A 22,339-nucleotide genomic window follows, 5' to 3' on the forward strand; every position below is an offset into this window, starting at 1 on the left:
GGGGTTTGGCCAGAGTGCGGCGGAGAGTGAGGAGAACAGTGGGGGGGGGGGGCAGGCAAGCTGGGGACCCTGGTCGGGAAAAGGGGTTTCCTGCAGACAGCAAGGATTTCGAGTAGTTAGCTAAGGAGGAATGGGGGTCTGCCAGTTTCTAGTGGGGTGCTGATGGAGGTTCCCAACTCGGGACGCGAGGCACTGAGAGGGTACCCCAAGCTGGATAGGGGGCTGGGGGCCACTACTAGGCTGGAGGAAACTGGGTGAATGGGGTGGGGGGAAGTCTCACCAGTGGGACCGTGAGGGGCTATCTCCCTCCCGACCCAGGCCCGCCGGGGGCCTCGTAAGCGCTGGGTAGCCTGGACTGAGAAGCAGGACTTGGGTGGGGACCCCCGATCCGAGCTACCTTGAAGGCACCGGGGAGCGCTTCATTCGGGGAGGGCGTTCCCGCGGCCCGGCCCCCGCGCCGCGGAGGGTGGGGGGTGGCGGCCGCGCCCGGGTCCCGGCCTCCCCCGGGTTCGGGTGCCCAGCCCCCGGGGCCCCGCGGCCCAGGCGGGACCCCGGCGGGAACGGGGAGCGGGGAGCGGGGTCCGGGCGCCGCCGCCTCCGCGGCTCCGCGGGCGCCGGGGTGCGGGCGGGCGCCGGGCTTTATGCGCGCAGGGCGGCGAGGGGAGGAGCCGGCAGGTCGGCCCCCGGCGGGCCCTCCCCTCGGCCGTCCCCGCCCGCCCGCCCGAGCGGGGTCGGGGGAGGGGGCAGCATGGCCTGTCCGTCCGGCCCCCTTCGCCGCGCTCCTCATCTGCCCCGCGCCGAGCACCGCCGCCGCCGCCGCCGCCGCCGCTCCGCTGCCCGCGCCGCCCGCGGCTCCCGATGGAGACTGACGCGCCCCAGCCCGGCCTCGCCTCCCCGGACTCGCCGCACGACCCCTGGTACGGCCCGCCCGGCCCGCCCGGCCTGCCCAGCCCGCGCTCGCCCCGGCCCCGCCAACATGGCCGATGCGGGCCGGCCGGGCCTCCCCGGGGCCCGCGCCCCCCGCGCCCCCGCGCCCCCCGCGCCCCGCCGCCCGGCTCACGCGGGCCCTTTGTGTCTCTCCTCCTCCCGCAGCAAGATGTTCATCGGGGGACTCAGTTGGCAGACCACGCAGGGTGAGCCCGCCCGCCCGCAGGGGCAGCCCGCGCCCCCCGCCCCCCGGAACCGGACCCCCGGCCCGGCCCCGCGCCACGCTGACCCCGGCCGCCCCCGGCCGCCCCCGCGCCCTTCCCCACGCCCCGCCCGGGGACCCCGGGCGCGCGGGGCGATCGGCGAGCGCGCACGGCCTGGCGGGCGGAGGGGGGGGCGTGGAGGGGCTCGGGGGGCGCCGGGGCTTGGCCGGGGCCCCGGGCCCGGCCGGCGGCAGCGCCAACTCCACTCGCACCTGCGGCTCAAACTTTTGTGAGGCGGCTCCCGGAGCGGCGGGAACCCGGCCGGGGCCGTTCCCCTTCAGCCCCGCTCGGCCCGCGGCTTCCTGGGGCCCCGGTGGGCGCCCCGAGGCTGCCCAGGAGCCGGCGAAGCTGGCGGGGGGGGGGGAGGCCCGGGAGTACGGGCGGCGGGGAGCGCGGGGGCGGCCAGGCGGCTCGGGGATCACAGGGGGCCGCGCGCTCGGCGGGGCCGGGGTGCCGGGGTGCGGGGCGGGGTGCCGGGCGGGGGGCGGCGTGGGGCCCGGGCGGGTGAGAAGGCGGCTGTGTGGTTGCAGAAGGGCTGCGCGAGTACTTCGGTCAGTTCGGGGAGGTGAAGGAGTGTCTGGTGATGCGGGACCCCCTGACCAAGAGATCAAGGTGAGCCCCTCACCCCGCCCCCGCGCCCGGTCCCCCCCCCCCGCACCCCGCTCTGCCTGGTAACCATCTGCCTCCCTCCACTCGGTGCGCAGGGGTTTCGGCTTCGTCACTTTCATGGACCAGGCGGGGGTGGATAAGGTGCTGGGGCAATCGCGGCACGAGCTCGACTCCAAAACAGTGAGTGGCCCTCGGGCCGTGGGGGTCCTGGGGAGAGGAAGGTGGTCGGGAGAGAGGGGCAGCATCCTTCTCTGGGGACACGGGGTCCGCTAGGCCCGAGGGAGCTGCCTGAGCGGATGGGCTGCCATGCTCTGAAACTTTGTCCCTGGACTTGAGGGCCGAGGGGAGGAGGATAATGCCAGGCATGTGAGGAGATGCCCGGCGCCCTGTCCTGGTGAGGGGAGAGGGGAGATGCCCGGCGTCCTGTCCTGGTGAGGGGAGGGGAGATGCCCTGTCCTGGTGAGGGGAGAGGGGAGATGCCCTGTCCTGCCTGGTGAGGGGAGAGGGGAGATGCCCAGTACTGGTGAAGGGAGAGGCAGCTACCACCCCCCCTCTCTAAATACTAATCTTGGAGCTTGGGGTGGGGCAGGGGCCCTCCCCTGGCCCAAATTGGGGTGAGTCAGGGCTGCAGCGACCCACCCTGTGGCTCCACTGAACTCTATTATACTGTTTGACTCTGCAATCGCCAGCCCCCAATTCCAGACCGAGGGCAGAGTACATCTATACCACCACCACCATCCCCCCCCCCCCGACTTTTCATCAAAGAGCTTCTGGCTTTGTGTACAAGACTCAGACCTCCTTCAGCCGGGGCTGGAAGTGACCCACCTCCCGAGGGCCAGGCCCTGGGAGAAGCTGCATGTTTGCTCTCTGAACTCCTGGAGATTTTTGCCCATGTCCCCCTGCACCCCAGCTTTCAGGACTCTGCAGGGGCTCTGGCCAAGGCCCTAACTCCAGGGGAAGGGGGAAAAACAGCAAAGTCAGAGGAGGGGCCCACTCTGGACTGGAGGTGACCCCTCTACCAGGGGCCTCAAGCACAGTGAGCTCTCTCTCTCTCTCTGCTCCACCCCTGCCCTGGGCCTCCTGCTTGGGTCAGTCCCTGGCTCCTGTTTACCTGCAACAATAGCTGGTTGTGCCCAAGAATTCGTTAAATCACCGCCTGTCCCAGCTCCTGTTATCTCTGCCCAGTGGCTCCCACTCCCGCTTGCAGTAATGAGCAAATGAGGCCAGGCCTCAACTTTGCCGGCTCTGAAAGGATCTTCTTGGCGCAGACTGAGTGACCCAGGCTGGGAACAGGGAGACAGTGGCCTATTGTTTTTGGTGATTATCTCCCATCAAGCTGCCTGCTCTTCTGCCGGCCCCTGTCCTCAGAGTGCATGGGTGGCTTTTGGCGCTCAGGAAGCAAGATTTAGGGCTTGGGTCTGGGGTCCCCTGGGCCGAGGGTATGGAAGATTGAGAAGGGGAACAGAGACAGAAGAGGAAGGAGAGTGAGACAGACGGGCATCCTTCTGCTTCTGCAACTGGGAGAAGGGCGCAGGCTCTGTGTTTGGCTTCCCTGAGCCTGGGAAGGGTGGGGTAGGAGGGAGGTTTGTTGTGGGGAGTGAGTCTATTTTGGGTTCTGACTTTCACCTTTTATTTACTTGTTGGGTTTTATTTATGTTGCCAGCTGTGAGTCACAGTGGAGGTGGGGTGTGTCAGGGACGTGGTGTGCGTGGGTCTGCAGGGACCATCTGCCCATCGGGGTCCTTCCAGGAGGACTGTCTGGGTGTGTGGTGATGGCTGGGGACACTGCCGCTGGGAGGATTGAAAGGAGTGAAAGGAAGAGTATGTCTGGAACCCCGCCTTCACACAGGGGATTGGGCAGTCTGATTTTCCTGGGGTGTCCCAGAGACTGGCTCCTGTGTGGACTTTGGAGGGACCCTTTCTGTGGGAAGAGGCTGTGGGAGGGAACCACACGCACAGAGATCAGCTGTCTGGAACGAGGTTGAGTTGTGAACTTCGGGAAAAGATAGCTCTTCTCTGCCATTGGGTGGTGGGCTTCTGAGGGGTTTCCACCCGTGGGGGTGGCCAGAGATTCTGAAAGACCCTAGCTTCACCCTGGTTGGTTCTGTGTAGGTTAGTGGACCCCAGTCTATGGATCCCAGAGGGACTCAGGAGAACCAAGGTGTCTCTTGCTTTTCTCCCTCTGGGCTTTCCTCAGCCGAGGGCAAAGGTGACCCAGCGTAATAACACCTTTGTTTGTGCAGTGAAGGGCCCTTCACAAAGGGCCGATTTTGCCCATCTTATCTCCTGTGGTTTCCCCATAGCTGCCCTTAGGAAAAGAAGGCATGATGGTCCCCACGCCATAGATGAGGGGACTGAGGCTCAGAGGGGTGGGGCTAGTTGCCAGGCTCCCAGGAAGCCGGGGAGGTGACTCAGTGGTGGAGTGCCTGCCTTCCATGTCCAAGGCTCTGGGTCTGATCCCCACCACTGCATGAGAACACCAAGGACAGAGACAAGTGAGGTTTCCTGGGAGGTAGAGATCTGGTGTCTCTCCCTCTTGTTCATATGTTTATACACAGATCACAGGTCTAGTCTCACGTCCTCGTGTGCCACCAAACTCGCCCCCAGCTAACCCTCCCTCCTAGCCAAGTTAGTTGGGAGCTTCAGAGAGGGCAGTCGGAGGCCTAGAGTGTTGGAGAGACTTAGCCTGCTCCTAGAAGTTTGTGAACTGTTCTCTCCAAGCCTTTCTGTGCCTCCAAAGTCAGGTTCACATGACTGGGAAGTCAGTTAGGTGGGGGAGGCCCTCTGTAGACCAGGGACCCAACTTCTCTAGTTGTTGCTGTGAACCATATATCCTAAGGAGCATTCTGGAAGTTTTTACCTCAGACAACCCTTGGGGGCAGATGTGACCATTTGTCCATTTTGCAGAGGAGTCTCTCCAGGGTTAAGTCACTCACCCAGAGGTCTCCCAGCAGCGGAGCAGAGTTAGGTGGGATGCAGAGCCAGCAGCCTGACTTGAGTGCCTAGATGCTTAACCCACTGTGCTCTCCTTCCCACAGCCCTACTGGTTTCTGTCACCTCAAGTTCCAGAAGTCCAGGGCTGAAGACTGGGTGGTCTGGCCATGGCAAGCGTGATAACCAAGGCTCCTTCTGCTTCTTTCTGTTTCAGATTGATCCTAAGGTGGCCTTTCCTCGACGAGCACAGCCTAAGGTAAGTGTGTCTGGTTAAGGAAGCAGCTCTGTGTCCACAGACAGTGATTTTCCCAGCAACCCCTTCTGGGAAAGATGCTTCTGGGTTTTCTGTTGGGACCATTCTGGACCAGAAAGTAGCAGGAGTTCATTGATACGCTTGCTCTGTGGGTTGGATACATTATGACTCTCTGGCGGGGTCTTCATGTGTTGGGAGAAGAAGCGTAACACTCAAGAGACTCAGTATCTTATATTTAATGCCGGTACAGTTCAGACCCTGAGTTAAATTCCGACTTCAGAGCTTACAGCCTCTGCGCCCAGCTCTCAAGGTGTCAAGTCCAGAACAGACCCCCTGAGGTTGAGCTAGAGTCAGGCAGGGAGATGCCTCTGATTCCTCCTCATTCTGGTCACCTCCTTTCCCCCTGGGGAACAGGGCTTGCAGAGGGGAAGGAACCGTGAAGTTGGTCACCTGATGTCTTTCAACTTGGGTGACTGCTGCCGCCCTCCTATGTGTACTTTCTTTCCTGAGGCTCTGATGAGTTTTTCTTTTTCTTTTTTTTCCCCGTTTTTTCTTTCTGATGAGCTTTTCTGGATGGGTAGGAAAGGGGTTTCTGGGCACTTGAGCTTTGGAGCCCCAGAAGCTCTTGGCACATGGCAGGGCCTGAGACTCTTCCAGGCCCCACAGAGCAGCTAGACAGAGCTTTATTTATTTATTTTTCTTATTATTATCTTTATTTATTGAGTAGAGACAGCCAGAAATCGAGGAGGAAGGGGGAGATAGAGAGAGAAACAGAGAGACACTTGCAGCACTGCTTCACCACTTGTGAAGCTTTCCCCCTGCAGGTGGCAACTGGGGGCTTGAACCCGGGTCCTTGCACGCTGTAAGATGTGTGCTCAACCAGGTGCACCACCGCCCGGCCCCTAACAGAGCTTTATTTGTATGTGGTCAAGGGAGAACAGGGCTTCTTGAGTTGTGTGTCCCAGGACCAGGTCTCTCTCCAGGAGGTCTCACTCTCCCCCTTCCCTGAAGGGGCTGATGGGAAACAGACCTCTTGACTCTCTCAGGCCTGTGGATTTCAGCATGGTGCTCAGTTGCTGCCAAGGGCAAAGGCAGAGGGGCTGGACTGAGGAGACAGGAAAGGGGCATCTCTGGAAGGGTCCAGCAGAGGGCCTGAAAGCAATTACAGAGCAGGTCTTCGGAGGAAGCTGCACCGGGGAGCACATGGTCGGAATTGGGTTAATTCCATTAAGCAGTTTGGTGACAGAAGGTGCTTTAGTGTTAGGATGGGGCTGGGAATTGCCGTGGATTAGCCATGCGCTCCTGGGGTAATTAGGACCATGTGTTCTTCCTAAAACAGGACCAGGATCATGGGGCTGCCAGAGGTTGAGTTGGGAGGAGGTCGAGGAGGGAAATGTCACTGTTGAGTGCTGGGGGTCCTATGCTGGGCCTTAGCCTCTGGGGGATGGATCCCTGAGGTGGGCTTTGAGTCTGAGTAACTCGCCTCCCTCCCTGTGCTGGCCCTTCAGGAAGGTGCTTGCTTGGTGGACACAGATGCTGGAGAGGGAGGCGGGAGTGGGCACACAGCAGGCAGCCAGGGTGTGGGGTGCACAGCTGCCTGTGACAGGTCTGGAGGCAGGGGTCCAAGGGGGACCTTGGGGTTCCTTCCGACTAGCTGGGGCCACAGAGAGCTCGTCAGCTGGCGCCCTGGCAGGAGGGCTGGAGCCCCTGTTGGTGGCAGCAGGCCACGGGATTCAGATGCCCACTATCCTTCCTGACAGATGGTGACTCGAACGAAGAAGGTCTTTGTGGGGGGCCTCTCGGTGAACACCACGGTGGAGGACGTGAAACAGTACTTCGAGCAGTTTGGGAAGGTGGGTCACAACTGGAGGGTGCTTGCTGCTGGGTGGCAGGGGTGTTTCCCAGGCCTGGGTGAGGCCTGGAGAACTGGCCATTGCCGAGGGGGTGCTGGCAGGCGAGGGAAGGGAGCTCTGGGGCCTTCTAGGGGTGAGGCCAGGCCACCCTAGTGCTCAGGCTCCTGTGAACCTTGAGCGGTGACCACATCCCCCAGGGAGAGAAGCCGCACAATGGCTGTCCCTGTCGTTGCCCTTCCCCTGTTTTTTCTCTTGCTTATCTTCCCTCTCCTGAGGGAGGCTGCACTCCGGTTCCATCCAGTGCAAAACCCCCCCCACACACACACACTCCTGGGAGCTTGCACCTGTCTAGGCCAGGGCGGTTGTGCCTTCCCCCACTGCTTCCTGGTGGGTATGATAAGGAGGCAATAAATACAGCTCCCAAAGGCACCCAGAACCCTGCCTGCACAGGTGGGCTCTGGGAAGGGGTACAGAGCACCATAGTCCTCTATGTTGGGAGAGACGGACCGAAGAGATCACCGCCCCCAATCCTAACCAGGTCCTGGAGACCGGCTCTCAGGTGTCTAATGTTTCTAGGCCATTCAGTCTATGTAATAGATGTGACCCATGTGACCATAAGGTGTCCCCAGAAAGGCACGTGACGTGATCACCAAGGGCAACAAGAGGAGCAAGCCTGAAATTTGGGGGGGTGACGCCGGGAGGTCTTCCTTAGTCCTGGGGCCCCTAAGCCTCATCAAAGCAAAAGAGAAAGTGGCTGGGGACCGAGTGGGTGTGCAGACCCGACCCCTGTTGTCTACTCAGGGTGGGAGGTCCCCACCCCACCCCATCCCCGGCCCCCAACCGGCCGTGGCGAGGCAGGGACTCAGGCGCCCCCGAGGGGCCCCGGGGCCCTGGATGGAGGGCAGGTCAGGGCCGGGCCCCAGAGGGAAGGGCGCTCCTGGGAAGCAGCAGGCCCCGCTCGGCTCCGGCGGGGTGTCTTTGTGTCTGAGCGCCGAGCATTAGAGCTCGCACTAATCTGATCCAGCAGCTGTGATTGGAGGCCGCCTGCCCCCGGGGCCGGCGTTGCCATGGCAACCGGGCCCCAGGAGAAGCCGTCAGCGGCCGCGTCTTTTGTTCGGGCCTAAATCGGCGTTGGCATGTGAAACCGGCCCGGGGAGGCCAGGGGGAGCCGCAGAATAGGCTGCCAGGGAGCGAGGGGGACAGCCGGGAATGCCAAGGGCCCCGCGGCGGGGGTGGGGGCGGGGGTGGGGGTGGGGGTGGGGGGTCCCCCCGCCCGGATCGAGGGGCCGCCGCCGAGAGGGGGGAACAATGGTCAGCCGCCATGGCTGCCACTCAGGCTTAGCGGCCGCCGAACTTGGCGGCTCCCACTGGTCAGCCTCCCCTCCCCCGCCCGCGCCCCCTGTCCCCAGGTTTCCATGGAGACCAAAGCCTATTAAGGACACTGGAGCCTCCCACCCCTCCAGTGGCCCCAGGAGGGGACACCCGTGGAGGTCCCCCCTCCTGGACCCCCAGACACTGTGCCTGCTCCCTGCCCTGCCCTCAACCCCGCTGCCCCTCCAGGGGTCCATGCAGCTGGATGGGCACAGCTGCAGGCTTTGGGGGCTCCCCTGGGATGGTGCCATGGGGCTGAATCCTGTGCAGGTCAGGCAGAGCTCCAAGCTGTGGGATTTGGGAGAAGGGTGTGGGTGGCTCCCCCATTCATTCATTCATTCAAAGACCATTTGCTGAGCACAAGTCCAGGTGCGCTTTGGCATGGCCATAGTGACATAGCGTCCCTCCAGTCTTCAGAGCCAGCAGAACTGGGTGACTCTCACTCAGCCTTGCCACTCATAAGGTGCTTGTTCAGCTCCTTGTAATAAAGATCCTAACAGCTATTATTTTGTGTCTTTATTGACAGTATATTGAGTAGCCAGAGCACCCACCGGTGAGCTCTGGCCTATGGTGGCGCTTGGGATACAGCTGGGGCCTCAGACTTGCAAGTTGTAGGTTCTGCTTATCTTTGTGGTTCCCTTGGTGGCTGATATTTATGTATTTTTAAAAAGATTTTTATGTACTTATTAATAAGAAAAATAGGGAGCGGGGTAGATAGCATAATGGTTATTATGCAAATGCAAAGAGACTCTCATGCCTTGCCTCTTAAGTCCCAGGTTCAGTCCCCCCACACCACGATAAGCCTGAGCTGAGCAGTGCTCTGGTAACAATAATAATATAAATTAAAAATAAGAGAAATAGCAGAGAAAAAAAGAACCAGACATCACTCTAATACATGTGCTGCTGGGGATTGAACTTGGGACCTAATGCTTGAGAGTTCAGTGCTTTATCTACTGCACCATCTCCCGGACCTCAGGTTTATTAAACCTAGGTGCTATCTCTTACCTCTCCGTAAACTCCAGGCTTCTGTGAGCATTTTACATGAGGGGCTTAAGCCAGGGACATATCAAATCAGACCCCCACCGGGACCCAAACAGCAGGAGCTGAGCACCTACTCTGCGCTTGTGCTGTGACCACAGCCTTTCTTCGGAGGCGTCTTTCTCATCTGCAGATGCAGAGCCTAGCGTGTTCGAACTGCTTAGGGAGGAGGGGCCTCAGAGTGGGCCCGAGAGGATGAGAGTGAGTTTGGCAGGACCCCCGGGGGCAGGAAGCTGCTCAGGGTGGGTGATGTCATTTCCCTCTGCGTCTCCAGGGACCCGGCTGCCTCCTGGCTCCATGGGGTCCCGGTTCTCCCTGAAGGACATGAGAGGCTTGGTGCAGCTTGGTGCTTGGGGGACCACCCTATTTTGGGCTTGCCCTCTCGGCCTTCAGGAGGCAGATCTCAAAGGGGGTGGGGGAGGCTGTTTCCCTTCGTCCGCTGGATATCTCACCCCTAGGGGGAGGTTCAGCAGCTGGAGTGGGAAAGGGTGGGGGATAACCACACCAGGCTTTGATTTCCAGGGTGAATCAGACCTCAGCCTAACCCCAGGAGGCAGGGGCTGAGGAGTTCAGAGGACTGGGAGAAAGCCCAGAGCTGGGCACAGGGAGTCACACCCCTCTGGCTGTGTGTGTGTGTGTCCCAGGGGCAGCCTGGAGGGGGCAGACTGGAGTCCAGGGGAGGGGAGGGAAGGTAGACTCTCCCTTCCTCAGCCCCTGTCCCTTCCCCCAGTCAGTGGGAGGGAGTGGCCCAGCCACTGAGCTCCACTTGCTTTAATTACAGCCTCTAGCAAAAGGAAACCTCAATTAGAGGAAAGGATCTGGACCCTGAGAGGGGAAGAGTCTGGCTGGAGTGGTCCGCTGGCCTTTGGCAAAGGGGATAATCTGTGTGTTTCCTTTCTCTGCTCCCTCTGTGCCTCCGCCTCCCAGCCTGCCCCCCCCCCCCCGCCCTTGGGCAGGTGACTTCTCCTCTCATAGTCCAGTTCCCCATCGACAGACCGAGGCCGGGTGGACAGTGGGCCATGACGGTTGAGGAGTGGGCAGATAACTGCAGCTGAGGGCTGGGTGTTGGGCGCTGGGACACACAGTGGGGTAGCAAATGGAGAACCATCCCCACACAGGGAGCAGGGTTCAGGGTGTGGGGCCCCGGTCCGGGTCGGGCAGAGTCCCCTGGTGACCAGTGGGTTCATCAAGGCTGGTTCTGTTGCAGGTGGACGATGCCATGCTGATGTTTGACAAAACCACCAACCGGCACCGAGGTGAGTGTGGGCGCCCCTCCCTCTTCCCCTCCCCCTGGGGCTGGGGCCTGTGGTCAGTGGGGGCTGCGGGCCACAGCTGCCCTTTCATCTCGCCTCCTGACATCCTATCCTCCTCTCCCAGCCTGGCCTTACAGAAGGCTTTTGTCCCTCCGTTTCCTGTGCTAGAAACTTGCAGACACCCAGGGAGGGAGCAGACATCAGCCCCTCACCCCCACTCCTGCAGCCACCCCAGCCCGGGCTGCCTGCCTGCCCTTACCTAGTCCCTGGTAACCAGAGCTTGGGCTCGGGCCTGGCTGTCTCCATGGCTGCCTGCTGCTGTCTCCACCTCCCAGTCCCCTTGGGCTGCGCTCAGCCCCAGTCACCCTGCCCTGAACCTGGGAGCAGCCTCACTGTTGTTGGTGTCTCTCCCCCAGGCCGAGGCTTCTGAGAAATCCCACTCCGGCCCCTGGGACTAGTCTCTCCATTTGCACCAGGACTTTGGGCATTTTACAGTGCTTAGGGAGAGAGGTCAGAGCTGGTGTGTGGGTTGTGTGTGTGTGTGTGTGTGTCTATGCCTGGTGTATGGGACCATGGTGCCGGTATAGGGGCGTTTGTGAGTGTGTGATATACAGACATGTTAGCGCACCTCTGTACACCTTTGTCTGAGCTTAACTAAGTGCATGTGCCCTTCCCTCTTTGGAAGGCAGCAAAGAGGAGAAAGGGCAAGTTGTGTGTTTTCACCCCTGCTTTGCCATTTTCTAGCTTTTTGTGTGGCCTCAGGCAAGTCAGTGGTCTTTTCTGAGTGGTAGCCCCCACCTGGGTTAGGAACGCAGGTCTCAGCGGGTGGTTGAGCGGTTCCTTGGGTGGCGGGAGCTGCTCCCCCACTGGGCTGGCTGGGTTTTAACCCTGAGCTCTGGTTCTGACCCTTTCCTCTGCCCTTTGGCCACCGACTAGGGTTCGGGTTTGTCACTTTTGAGAGCGAGGACATTGTGGAGAAAGTGTGTGAAATCCACTTCCATGAAATCAACAACAAAATGGTGAGTTGGGTTTAGATGGGGCATCAGGGGTGCAGAGAGACTGGGGCTGGGGCTGAGGTAGCCGGGTAGCAGGCAGAGGGGCTTGGAGTCTGGGCAGAACCAGTTCTCTCACCTCAGAAGATCTAAGCGGGGAGACAGTGTCCATGGAGGTTAAGAACCGTGGCTGGGAGGGCCAGTTGAGTGCACACATTACCATGTACAAGGACCTAGGCTCAAGCCGCCAGCCTATAGGGGAGAAGCTTCATGAGCGCTGAAGCAGTGCTGCAGCTGTCCCTTTCTCTCCCTGTCTACCACTCCATCCCTCTCAGTTTCTTTCTTCTTCTTCTTCTTCTTCTTCTTCTTTTTTTGCCTCCGGGGTCATTGCTGGGGCTCGGTGCCTGCACCATGAATGCACCGCTCCTGGAGGCCATTTTTTCCCACTTTTGTTGCCCTTGTTGTTTTATTGTTGTTGTGGTTATTGTTGTTATGGATGTCATTGTTGTTGGATAGGACAGAGAGAAATGGAGAGAGGAGGGGAAGACAAATGGGGGAGAGAAAGACAGACACCTGCAGACCTGCTTCACCACTTGTGACGTGACCCCGCCTACAGGTGGGAAGCCAGGGGTTCGAACTGGGATCCTTATGCCGGTCCTTTCGCTTCACACCACGTGTGCTTAACACTCTGTGCTACCACCACCCCACCCCACCCCATTTCTATCTGTCTTATCAAATAAAAGAAAAAAGTGACTGCCAGGAGCAGTGGATTCACTGTACAGGCACTGAGCTCCAGTGACAACCCTCATAACAATGAAAAAGAGAGGGAGGGAGGGAGGGAGGGAGGGAGGGAGGAAGGAAGGAAGGAAGGAAGGGCGAACGAGCATGACTGATCATTCCCCTGGAAGGTCACCCGCTTGGCCATGTGCATAGCGTGAGTCTGAGCCCCTGGTACCCCATATGGGAGTGTGACGGCACTAAGAGGGACGCTCTCTCTCTCTCTGTCTCTCTCTCTGTCTCTTCCTCCTCTCTGTTTCTGTTGGTCTGTCTCTACCTGGAAAATCTGGCTCAAAGTGGGGAAGCCCAGATGATAATAACAAAAAAAGCATGACTGTACACTTCAAACATAGACAGTGGCACCTGTCACTGAGGGCCCCTCCTTATCCATGAGGAAAATGTCTAGTGTCCCCTGGGTGACTTGAAACTGGCTGTCGCACTGAACCCTGTACACACTCAGGTCTTCTCCTAAACCTACATACTGATGACGACATTCAGTTCATAGATCGGACATGCTAAGAGATTATTAGCAATAACTCATACCAAAGTAGGACAGTTAATCAGTAAGCTGGAAGAAGTCACATGAGGGGGAGTCGGGTTGTAGCGCAGTGGGTTAAGCGCAGGTGGCGCAAAGCACAAGGACCGACATAAGGATCCCGGTTCGAACCCCAGCTCCCCACCTGCAGGGGAGTCGCTTCACAGGCGGTGAAGCAGGTCTGCAGGTGTCTATCTTTCTCTCCTCCTCTCTGTCTTCCCCTCTCTCCATTTCTCTCTGTCCTATCCAACAACGACAACAACAATAACTACAACAATAAAACAACAAGGGCAACAAAAGGGAATAAATAAGTAAAAAAAAAAAAGAAGTCACATGAGGGTGGGAGTAGATGGCATAATGGTTCTGCAAAGAGACTCTCTATGCCTGAGGCTCCAAAGTCCCAGGTTCAATCCCCCGCGCTACCTTAAGCCAGAGCTGATCGGTGCTCTGTTTAAAAATAAATAAAAGCAAGAAGAAAATAAATGAATAAAAAAGAAGTCACATGAACATGCTTTTTCTTTAAAAATATTTTTAAATGTTTTATTTATTTATTTCCTTTTATTGCCCTTATTGTTTTATTGTTGTAGTTTTTTAAAAATATTTATTTATCAGTGAGAGGGATAGGAAGAGAAAGAACCAGACATCACTCTGGTACATGTGCAGCCAGGGATCAAACTCCAGACTTCATGCTTGAGAGTCCAGTGCTTTATCCACTGCTCCACCTCCCAGACCACTATTGTTGTAGTTATAATTATTGTTGTTATTGATGTCATCGTTGTTAGATAGGACAGAGAAAAATGGAGAGAGGAGGGGAAGAAAGAGAGGAGAGAAAGATAGACACCTGCAGACCTGCTTCACCGCCTGTGAATCCCCACCCCTGCAGGTGGGGAGCCCGGGGCTCGAATGGGGATCCTTACGCAGGTCCTTGTGCTTTGCACCATGGGCGCGTAACCCATTGTGCTACCGCCTTACCCCCTCTTTCAAAATATCTTGTCGTTCATCATATTTTCACATAGCAGTTGACTACAGCCAACAAACCACAGAAAGTGCGATTGCAAATGGGGTTGGGGTGGGGTGACACTACTGTTTATCCCAGTAAAATGGGGTTGGGGGAAGGGGGTTTGTGGCTGGTGGGATCAGAGAGATCTGGGTGCTAAAATCCTGACTCCCACTTGCTGGTCTGGTCATCAGACAAATGGCTTGCCCTCTTGGGGCCTCGGTTTCCTCACCTGCAGTTGGTTGTGGGTGTCAGTAGCAGCTCTACCTGGAGTCGGTGTAGGCACCCCATAAACTAGTCACTGCACGCGAAGCCGTCTTCACATAGCCTGACACGTGGTGAGGGCAGGGACAGGAGGGCTGATGACCCTGTGTCCTCAGGGGGACTCAACTCAGGTTTTGTTGCAGGTGGAATGTAAGAAAGCTCAGCCTAAAGAGGTGATGTCGCCGACGGGCTCCGCACGAGGGAGGTCTCGAGTCATGCCCTACGGAATGGACGCCTTCATGCTGGGCATTGGCATGCTGGGTATGTGCATGGTCCACGCCTGCGCTTCTTCCTGCCTCACCTCTCGGGCCTCCATGGGAACCGAACGGGGCTGGCATCCCCGCTGTGGCCTGCCCTCCTGCCTGAGTCACTCGGGTGGGAGATGGAAAAGGGACCAAAGTGTTCTGGTCTCCCAGCCCTATGCAAGGTGGGGCCATTTGGTTGTTGGGTGCTGCCCTCTGGTGGTGGCCAGAAGAATAGTCCAGCTCCACCATATGAATTGGCCTGTCAGTCCATTCATTAGTCTGTCCATCGGTGCATTTACCCAGTAGTTATTGGGCAGTTTTAAATGTCAGGCATTGTGCCAGGAGGTACAGCAGTTCTTTCCTTAGAGGTTTATGGTCTGCAGGGAAGGTAAGGAAGGAAGAACATAGGTTGAGGGTGGGTAAGTATAGGAGCCCAGGAAGGCACCATCAGTGCCATGAGAAGGAAAGACCAGCATGAGACGCACAGCTCTGTGACTGCTGGGAGGGGGACTCCTGTGGCCTGGCCTCTGAGGTGACGTCCCAGCTGAGACTTGCACAGTAAGAAGAACCCAGGAGCATGAAGAAGAAGGAAGGGAGGGAGGGAGGGAGGGAGGGAGAAAAGCTACTTGGGTGAGGTGTTCCAAGCAGAGGGAAACTTGAGAAACAGCAGGGAGGCCATTGTGGCTGGAACAGAGTGAACGGGAGGGAGGCAGGAGTCAGAGCACCAAGGGCCTTGGTAAGGGGTTGGCGTGTTCTCACTCGATAAGCATTTCTCTGAGCCTCAGTTTCCCTCTCTGTAAAATGGGGTTCTAGGACCAGGGAGGTGGCTCAGCAGTAACCCACATGCTTTGCACATTCGAGGCCCTGGGTTCCACATCACTATCACCTGAAGTGGTGGACAGATGTTCTGAGCACTCTCTTTCAAAAAAAAAAAAAAATAGAGAGATTAATAGGGGGCTGGAAATAGCCTACCTGGCTGTGCGTGACCCCTGAGTTTGAGTTTCAGTACTGCTCAGAGGAGCACCAAGCATGGTAGAGTGGTAAAGATTAAAAATGGGGGCTGGGGAGACAGCATAATAGTTATGCAAATAGATTTTCGTACCTGAGCCTCCAAAGTCTCAGATTCAGTCCCCTGTAGCACCAAAGCCAGAGCTGAGCAGTGCTCTGGTAATAAATAAATAAGTTGATTAATAAAATAAAACTGGGCTGTGGATGACCTTGGGACTGTTTTAGAAATCAATAAATCGAGCTGGGGAAATCGCATAATAGTTAAGCAAAAGATTCTCATGTCTAAGGCTCTTGAAATCCCAGGTTCAATTCCCCAGCACCACCATAAGCCAGAGTTATGTAGTGCTTTGGTATTTTTCTCTCTCAAGTGGGGGGAAAAAAAAAAAAAATATATATATATATATATATATATATATATATATATATATTTAATTAATAAGTCATGGCTGAAGAAATAGCATAGTGGTTCTACAAAAGACTTTCATGTCTGTGACTCTGGGTCCATGGTTCAGTTCCTGGCACCACCATAAACCACAGCTGAGCAGTGCTTTGGTTTAAAAAAAATAAGTCTCAGGCGGGTTGGGCGGTAGGTAACTCAGCAAGTTAAGTGCACGTGGTGCAAAGCACAAATATTGGCTAAGGATCCCCTCGATCCCCTGGCTCCCCACCTGCAGGGGAGTCGCTTCACAAGTGGTGAAGCAGGTCTGCAGGTGTCTGTCTTTCTCTCTCCCTCTGTCTTCCCCTCCTCTCTCCATTTCTTTCTGTCCTATCCAAAAAATGACATCAATAACAGCAATAATAACCACAACAATCAAACAAGGGCAACAAAAGGGTAAATAAATAATTTTTTTTTAAAGTAAGTCTTGGGGGTCGGACAGTAGCGCAGTGGGTTAAGCGCAGGTGGCGCGAAGCGCAAGGACTGGTGTAAGGATCCTGGTTCGAGCCCCTGGCTCTCCACCTGCAGGGAAGTTGCTTCACAAGCAATAAAGCAGGTCTGCAGGTGTCTATCTTTCTCTCCCCCCCCTCTGTCTTCCCCTCCTCTGTCTTCTCTCTCCATTTCTCTCTGCCCTATCCAACAATGATAACATCAGTAACAACAATAATAATAACTACAACAACAATAAAATACAAAAATGGAAAATAAATAAATAATTAAAAATATAAAAAGTAAGTCTCCCATACATAGACTTTAGTGCCGTTGTGTCTTTCTCTTTCTGCTTCTTGGTTACTGGGGAGTGGGGTGGGGGGTAGGGATGTTGGCCCAGCACAGTGAAGCCCCGGCAACACCAACAACAAGTTTCATAAGCAGGTGGGGAAATAGCTGTAGTTGGCAAAGCATAGGACTTGAATGCCTGAGGCCCCTGCTCCATCTCTGGCACTGCGTGTATGAGAGCGATGTTCTGGCTTTCTTCTCTCATGTAAAACTCTCGACTACTCATGAAATAAATAAAAATAGCTTGGAACAAGAGACAGCTCATCTAGGACCCAGGTCTGAGCCCCTGGAACCATATGGGAGCACTGTACAGGGAAATCTTCACAAGTGGAGTGTGGTGTCTCTTCTCCCACCCCCATCTCTGACACTAAAAGGAAAAACACTTTTTTTTTCTGGTTGTTGCTAGGGGCATCTCTGCTCCAGGGTAACGTTTTCAGATCTAGAGAGAAGGAGAGACACCGGAACAATGATGCTTCCCCCAGGGGGAGCAGGGAGAGCAAAGCAGGCACCCTCTAAGCTATCTCGCCAGCCCTTTCCCCAAAAACTTTAAGATAAGAAAACAGGGCTTTTGACTACTAGCCTTGTAGGGCTCTTGTGAGGTTCACAGAGAGAATAAAGTATGCATTCACTGGACTCTGGACTTAGTTTAGAGCGCGGCATACTGAAGGTGTCTGTGTTACTGTCCCTTGTGATAGGCGGGGGGGGGGGGGGGGGGGGAGATGCTGGTCAGGATCTTTCCCACAGAGCTGGTCCAGGCTGTAGCTCAGGCATCTGACATGAGCCTCCTCTCCCCGTCAGGTTACCCCGGTTTCCAAGCCACGACCTACGCCAGCCGGAGTTACACAGGCCTGGCCCCTGGCTACACCTACCAGTTCCCTGGTAAGTCCCACTCGGTTCCCCTCTGCTGTCAGCATGTCTGTGGTTCCTGGGCAGCCTGACTCCTGGGGTGGGGTCTGGGGGTGCATGGCTGGGGGGTCGGTCCGCCTGCTGGAGGCTTGGAAGGAAAGGCATGTCTGAGGAAGAATCCCTCTCCCCACCGAAACCCTCCTCCCCTTGTTCCCCAGAAACTGGGGCGAGGGCTCACAGTGCGCCCTGCATGGCTCCGCTCTCTCCCAGGCCCTCTACCTGCTCCTGCCTCTCTCTCTGTTCACTTCTGTGGTTGCCACTTACCCAAAGAGGGCATCAGGCTGGTGATGGCCTTTCCTGGCATCCAAACCGATGGTGTCTTTGACGATGTACTTAGAATGTCCACATCCCCTGCTGAGCCCTTTAAAGACCATTTCAGACTCAAAATGCTGAAAAACTGTTCATTCATTTTATCTTTTTAAAAAATGGTTTGTCTATTTATTTATTTATGAGGAATAGAGCAAGAAAGGATCAGAGCATTACTCTGGAACATTCAAGATTGAGAATCAAACTCTGGACCCTATACTTGACAGTCCAGTGCTTTATTTACTGCACCACCTCCTGGGCTGCTATTCATTCATTTTTGGTGCCAGGACTTGAATCCAGGACCTCACACAAAGCAACTGCCAAAAAACTATATTTTTGGCCCTTGGAGAGGGGGACTTTAAAAGCACAAAATCTTACAAGCACCCTCATTTGCAAACTATTCTTGCAAAACTTATTATTTATTTACTTATTTACCAGAGCACTACTCATAAGCTCTGGCTTATGGTGTTCCGGGAGACTGAACTTGGGACTTCGTAGCCTCAGGTGTGAGAGTCTCTTTGGAGAACCCTTATGTTATCTATCCCTGCCCTAAAACTTTTTTCCCTTTTGTTGCCCTTGTTGTTTTATTGTTGTGGTTATTATTGTTGTTTGATAGGACAGAGAGAAATGGAGAGGAGAGGGGAAGAGAAAGACAGACATCTGCAGACCTGCTTCACCGCCTGTGAAGCGACTCCCCTGCAGGTGGGGAGCCGGGGGCTTGAACCGGTATCCTTAACGCCAGTCCTTGTGCTTTGCACCATGTGCTTAACCCGCTGCACTACCACCCGACTCCCAACACTTTTTTTTTTAATATTTATTCCCTTTTGTTGTCCTTGTTGTTTTTATTGTTGTAGTTATTGATGTAGTTGTTGTTGGATAGGACAGAGAGAAACCGAGAGAGGAGGGGAAGACAGAGAGGGGGAGAGAAAGATACACACCTGCAGACCTGCTTCACCGCCTGTGAAGTGACTCCCCTGAAGGTGGGGAGCTGGGGGCTCGAACCGGGATCCTTATGCCAGTCCTTGTGCTTCGAGCCATGTGCGCTTAACCCGCTGCGCTACCGCCTGACTCCCACTTTTTTTAAGAAGGCACTTCAGCCCTGCATCAGGGGTGATTCAGGGGCGGTGCAGCCCCCAGACTGTGCATTCCCTTTCTGATCCTAGCAGCAGGATTGTGGCCTCATGGGAGAGGCTGATCCTCCCTCATCTTTTAAGTGGGGCTTCCAGAAGAAAAGTGACTTACAGGGGGGTTGGATGGTAACGCAGTGGGTTGAGCACATATGGTGTGAAGCGCAGGGACCGGCATAAGGATCCCGGTTCGAGCCCTGACTCCCCACCTGCAGGGGAGTCGCCTCACAGGCGGTGAAGCAGGTCTGCAGGTGTCTATCTTTCTCTCCCCCTCTGTCTTCCCCTCCTCTCTCCATTTCTCTCTGTCCTATCCAACAACAATAATAACTACGATAAGGGCAACAAAAGGGAAAAAAAAATAAAAATTTAAAAAAAACATTAAAAAAAAGAAAAGAAAGTGACTTACAGAGACTCTAATTGAAGGCAGGACAGGCGGCTCAGCGGTAGAGTGGGGTGCCTCCCATGCGTGAGGTTCTGGGTTTGAGCCTGAGCGCCACTCTGAAAGACAAAGAAACGCAGGACTCAGTTACAGAGTGGCGGGACTGGGAGCCCAGTCCGAATCCGACCTGCTCTGGGCTTATTACTTTTCATCAGTGATGCTGATGCCTCCTCAGCTTCTCCCCCACAACCAAAAAGAAAGAAAAGGGGGTGGGGGTGGAGGATTCTGGGAGATTCCTTGGGGCCATCCCCAGCCTCTCAAGACACAGGGAAACTGGCTGCAGCACTGCTTGCTTTCTTGCTTTCTTTTCCCTCCAGGGCTATTGCTGGGGCTCTGTGCTCCTGGAGGCCTTCCTCCCCACCCCTTTTGTTGCCCTTGTTGTTTTATCATTGTTTTGATTATTATTCTTGTCATTGATGTTATTGTTGTTGGATAGGACCGAAAGAAATGGAGAGGGGAGGGGAAGACAGAGAGGGGGAGAGAAAGACAGACACCTGCAGACCTGCTTCACCGCCTGTGAAGCGACTCCCCTGCAGGTGGGGAGCCGGGGGCTCGAACCAGGATCCTTAACGCCAGTCCTAGCGCTTTGTGCCACGAGCGCTTAACCCGCTGCGCTACCGCCTGGCCCCCTGGCTGCAGCATCAGCCCATGCCCAGGGTACAAGTGGTAACTCTGCCTTCTCCCCCACCTCTCTCACCCCCTACCCCCCACCCTCCATGGAGCCATCTTCCCTGCCCCAATGGCTGGGACTGGGACCGTGCTCTGGCCACCCCCAGCTCTCGGCTCCTCTGCACCCACCCAGTGCCCTTGCACCTTCCTAAGCTGTTTTACGTTTCATTTTAGAATTCCGTGTAGAGCGGACCCCTCTCCCGAGCGCCCCAGTCCTCCCCGAGCTTACAGGTCAGTCGCTCGCTCGGGTTGCGTGCACCCCTCAGGCGCCCCGGGGACAAAGGGAAGCACCAGGGACCCTCCCGGGGACAGGGACAGCTAGCGGGAGCCTCCCTGTGGGGCTTAGACTGTGCCCGGGCACTGGCCGGCCCGCCTGTGGAGTGCCGGGGCTCTAGGGGTGGGGCAGAGGGCCAACCCACTCATTCATCCACTTGGCAAATATTTATCCAACGCCTCCTGGGTGCCAGGCACCACGTGGGCTCTAGAAGCCAGCAGTGACCAAGCCGGGGTGGGTCTCTGACTCAGACCAGAGCCGAGACCTGGGCAGATGTGAAAGGGCACGACATGTCCCCCAGGCTGGGAGGGGACATCGACCCGACCCCTTCCCATCTCGTTTTCCAAGAGGAAGCCAGAAACCATTTTTCTCGCTTTCGAAGGAATCTTCCAGTTATTTTCAAAGGTTGGCAACAAAGTCCTGATTTTCAGACTATTCCATGGGCCGATGCAAGCTCTCGGAGGGGTGGGTCCACCCCTGAGGCTGTACCTTTGCAACTAGGGGTGTATGTGGGTGTGTGTGTGTGGGGGTAAGGGTACTTGGCCAGCTGCACTGGGCTCTCTCCAGCTGGGCCTTTCACTTGGGAAAGCTTAGCTCTGCAGTTGGGGGGCAAGACCAGATCCAGGGGGTCCTGGAAGGTGGGACAGTTATAGATGAGTGAACTGTAGGGGGGTTTCTCTATTCAGCCTGCTCTCCCCCAGCCCGGCCATGTGTGGCAGACATGAGTGTGGACGCTGCTTTAGATGAGACCCTCCTTCCAGGGGAGTGCTTAGGAGTCCCTGCAGATGGGAAGTGGGAAGGAACGTGGGCTTCTGGAAGTGGGGAGGGGAACAGAGTATCTTGGAGGCAAGGGTGAGAGGCTGCGCCCTGAGCAGAGTGGGGTTTGGCTAGTGGGTGGGGGTGCCTTCTGTTCAACTCAAGAGTTGTGTGTGGAGGACGCTGCCAGGCCCCGGGGGCAGAATGGGGACAAGCCTGCTCTCCAAGAAGTGACATGAATGAGTCATTCTTCACAGTCGTGATCAGTGCTGGCTTGAGCTGCAACGCCAAGACAGACGCCTTTGCTTTGTGGAGAGGCCTCAGTGGGCCCCAACCCAGACCTCAGAGGCAGCCCCGGCCTGGGAGAACCAGGGGAGGAACGGCCCCTTGCAGACGGAAAGGGGGATGGGTCTGGGCTCCACCATTCTTGGAGGCCTGGGGGTGAACTTTGCTCCCTGCCTTCAGGAGATCTAGACGCGCTCTCTGGGCATTTGGTCAGTGCTTCTCTTCTCGGGCCACGTGCCCTCCTGAGCAGTGAGTGAGTGACACTCACAAGACCCATTTCTTTGGCTTTTATTCTTACATTTTTTTACTTTATTTATTGCTTCCAAGGTTATCATTGGAAGCTCTGTGCTGGCACTCTGAATCCGCTGCTCCTGGTGGCCATTTTTTTTTCCATTTTATTGGCTAGGACAGAGAAATGGACAGAGGAGGGGCAGACAGAGAGGGAGAGAGAGACAGATAAGCTGCAGACCTGCTTCACCGCTTGTGAAGCAACATCCCTGCAGGTGGGGAGCCGGGGGCTCAAACCAGATCCTTACATGGGTCTTTGCACTTCGTACTATGTGCACTTAACCAGGTGCACAACTGCCTGGCCGCCACAAGGTCCCTTTCTTCCCACTCCCCACAGGAAAATGCCCTGAAGTCTTAGAATTGTGGGCAGGGGGCTGCTTTGGGGAACATGGTCAGGGAGGGCTTCTCAGAGGAAGTGACATCTGAGTGGACAAAGAACCAACTGGATAAAGATTCTTCACTCACGGGGCCCCTCCACGGCACGAGAGCCATGTTGTCCTGAACTTTAATCCTCCTGCCCAGGGCCTGGGGGTAGATCTCCCAGTAGAATACACGCTGCCATGCATGAGGGCCTGGGTTCAAGCCCCCAGGACCAGCTGGGAGTACCATTCAAAGGGGAAGCTTCACAAATTACAGTTGGTCCTGTGGTGTCTCTGTCTCCCTGTCTGGGGAGGGGGAAGTGAGACGCTCAAGGGTGCATCTTGGGGTGGCTGACTGGGTTCCTGAGGTTATAGCCAACTCTGCAGACCTCGGTTCT

General features: G+C 56.3%; 1 protein-coding gene and 1 long non-coding RNA gene across 6 annotated transcripts in view; one reads left to right on the forward strand and one right to left on the reverse strand.

Annotated features, from left to right (window-relative positions):
* Positions 1-784: 784 nt before the first annotated feature.
* MSI1 (musashi RNA binding protein 1) overlaps positions 785-22,339 on the forward strand; it is a 29,975-nt gene continuing 8,420 nt past the window's right edge. For 2 of the 5 annotated variants that reach the window (XM_060192959.1, XM_060192960.1), the window contains exons 1-11: positions 785-917; positions 1,093-1,133; positions 1,721-1,802; positions 1,895-1,979; positions 4,948-4,989; positions 6,747-6,839; positions 10,456-10,504; positions 11,438-11,520; positions 14,210-14,327; positions 17,331-17,411; positions 20,154-20,210. In XM_060192959.1, the coding sequence (XP_060048942.1) occupies positions 859-917; positions 1,093-1,133; positions 1,721-1,802; positions 1,895-1,979; positions 4,948-4,989; positions 6,747-6,839; positions 10,456-10,504; positions 11,438-11,520; positions 14,210-14,327; positions 17,331-17,411; positions 20,154-20,210 (790 nt within the window). In that variant the 5' untranslated portion in view covers positions 785-858. Of the gene's footprint in view, positions 918-1,092; positions 1,134-1,720; positions 1,803-1,894; positions 1,980-3,097; positions 3,117-4,947; positions 4,990-6,746; positions 6,840-10,455; positions 10,505-11,437; positions 11,521-14,209; positions 14,328-17,330; positions 17,412-20,153; positions 20,211-22,339 lie in introns of those variants that run through there. The other 3 variants (XM_060192961.1, XM_060192962.1, XM_060192963.1) reach the window with 2 other exon arrangements.
* Positions 14,322-22,339, reverse strand: part of LOC132539072 (uncharacterized) — a 53,191-nt gene continuing 45,173 nt past the window's right edge. Inside the window, exons 3-4 of the long non-coding RNA XR_009550371.1 lie at positions 19,278-19,369; positions 14,322-14,688 (exon numbers count right to left, since the gene is read on the reverse strand). This is a non-coding gene — a long non-coding RNA (uncharacterized LOC132539072). The remainder of the gene's footprint in view (positions 14,689-19,277; positions 19,370-22,339) is intronic.

The sequence above is a fragment of the Erinaceus europaeus genome, chromosome 6, assembly GCF_950295315.1.
Source record: "Erinaceus europaeus chromosome 6, mEriEur2.1, whole genome shotgun sequence".
Lineage (NCBI taxonomy): Eukaryota > Metazoa > Chordata > Mammalia > Eulipotyphla > Erinaceidae > Erinaceus > Erinaceus europaeus.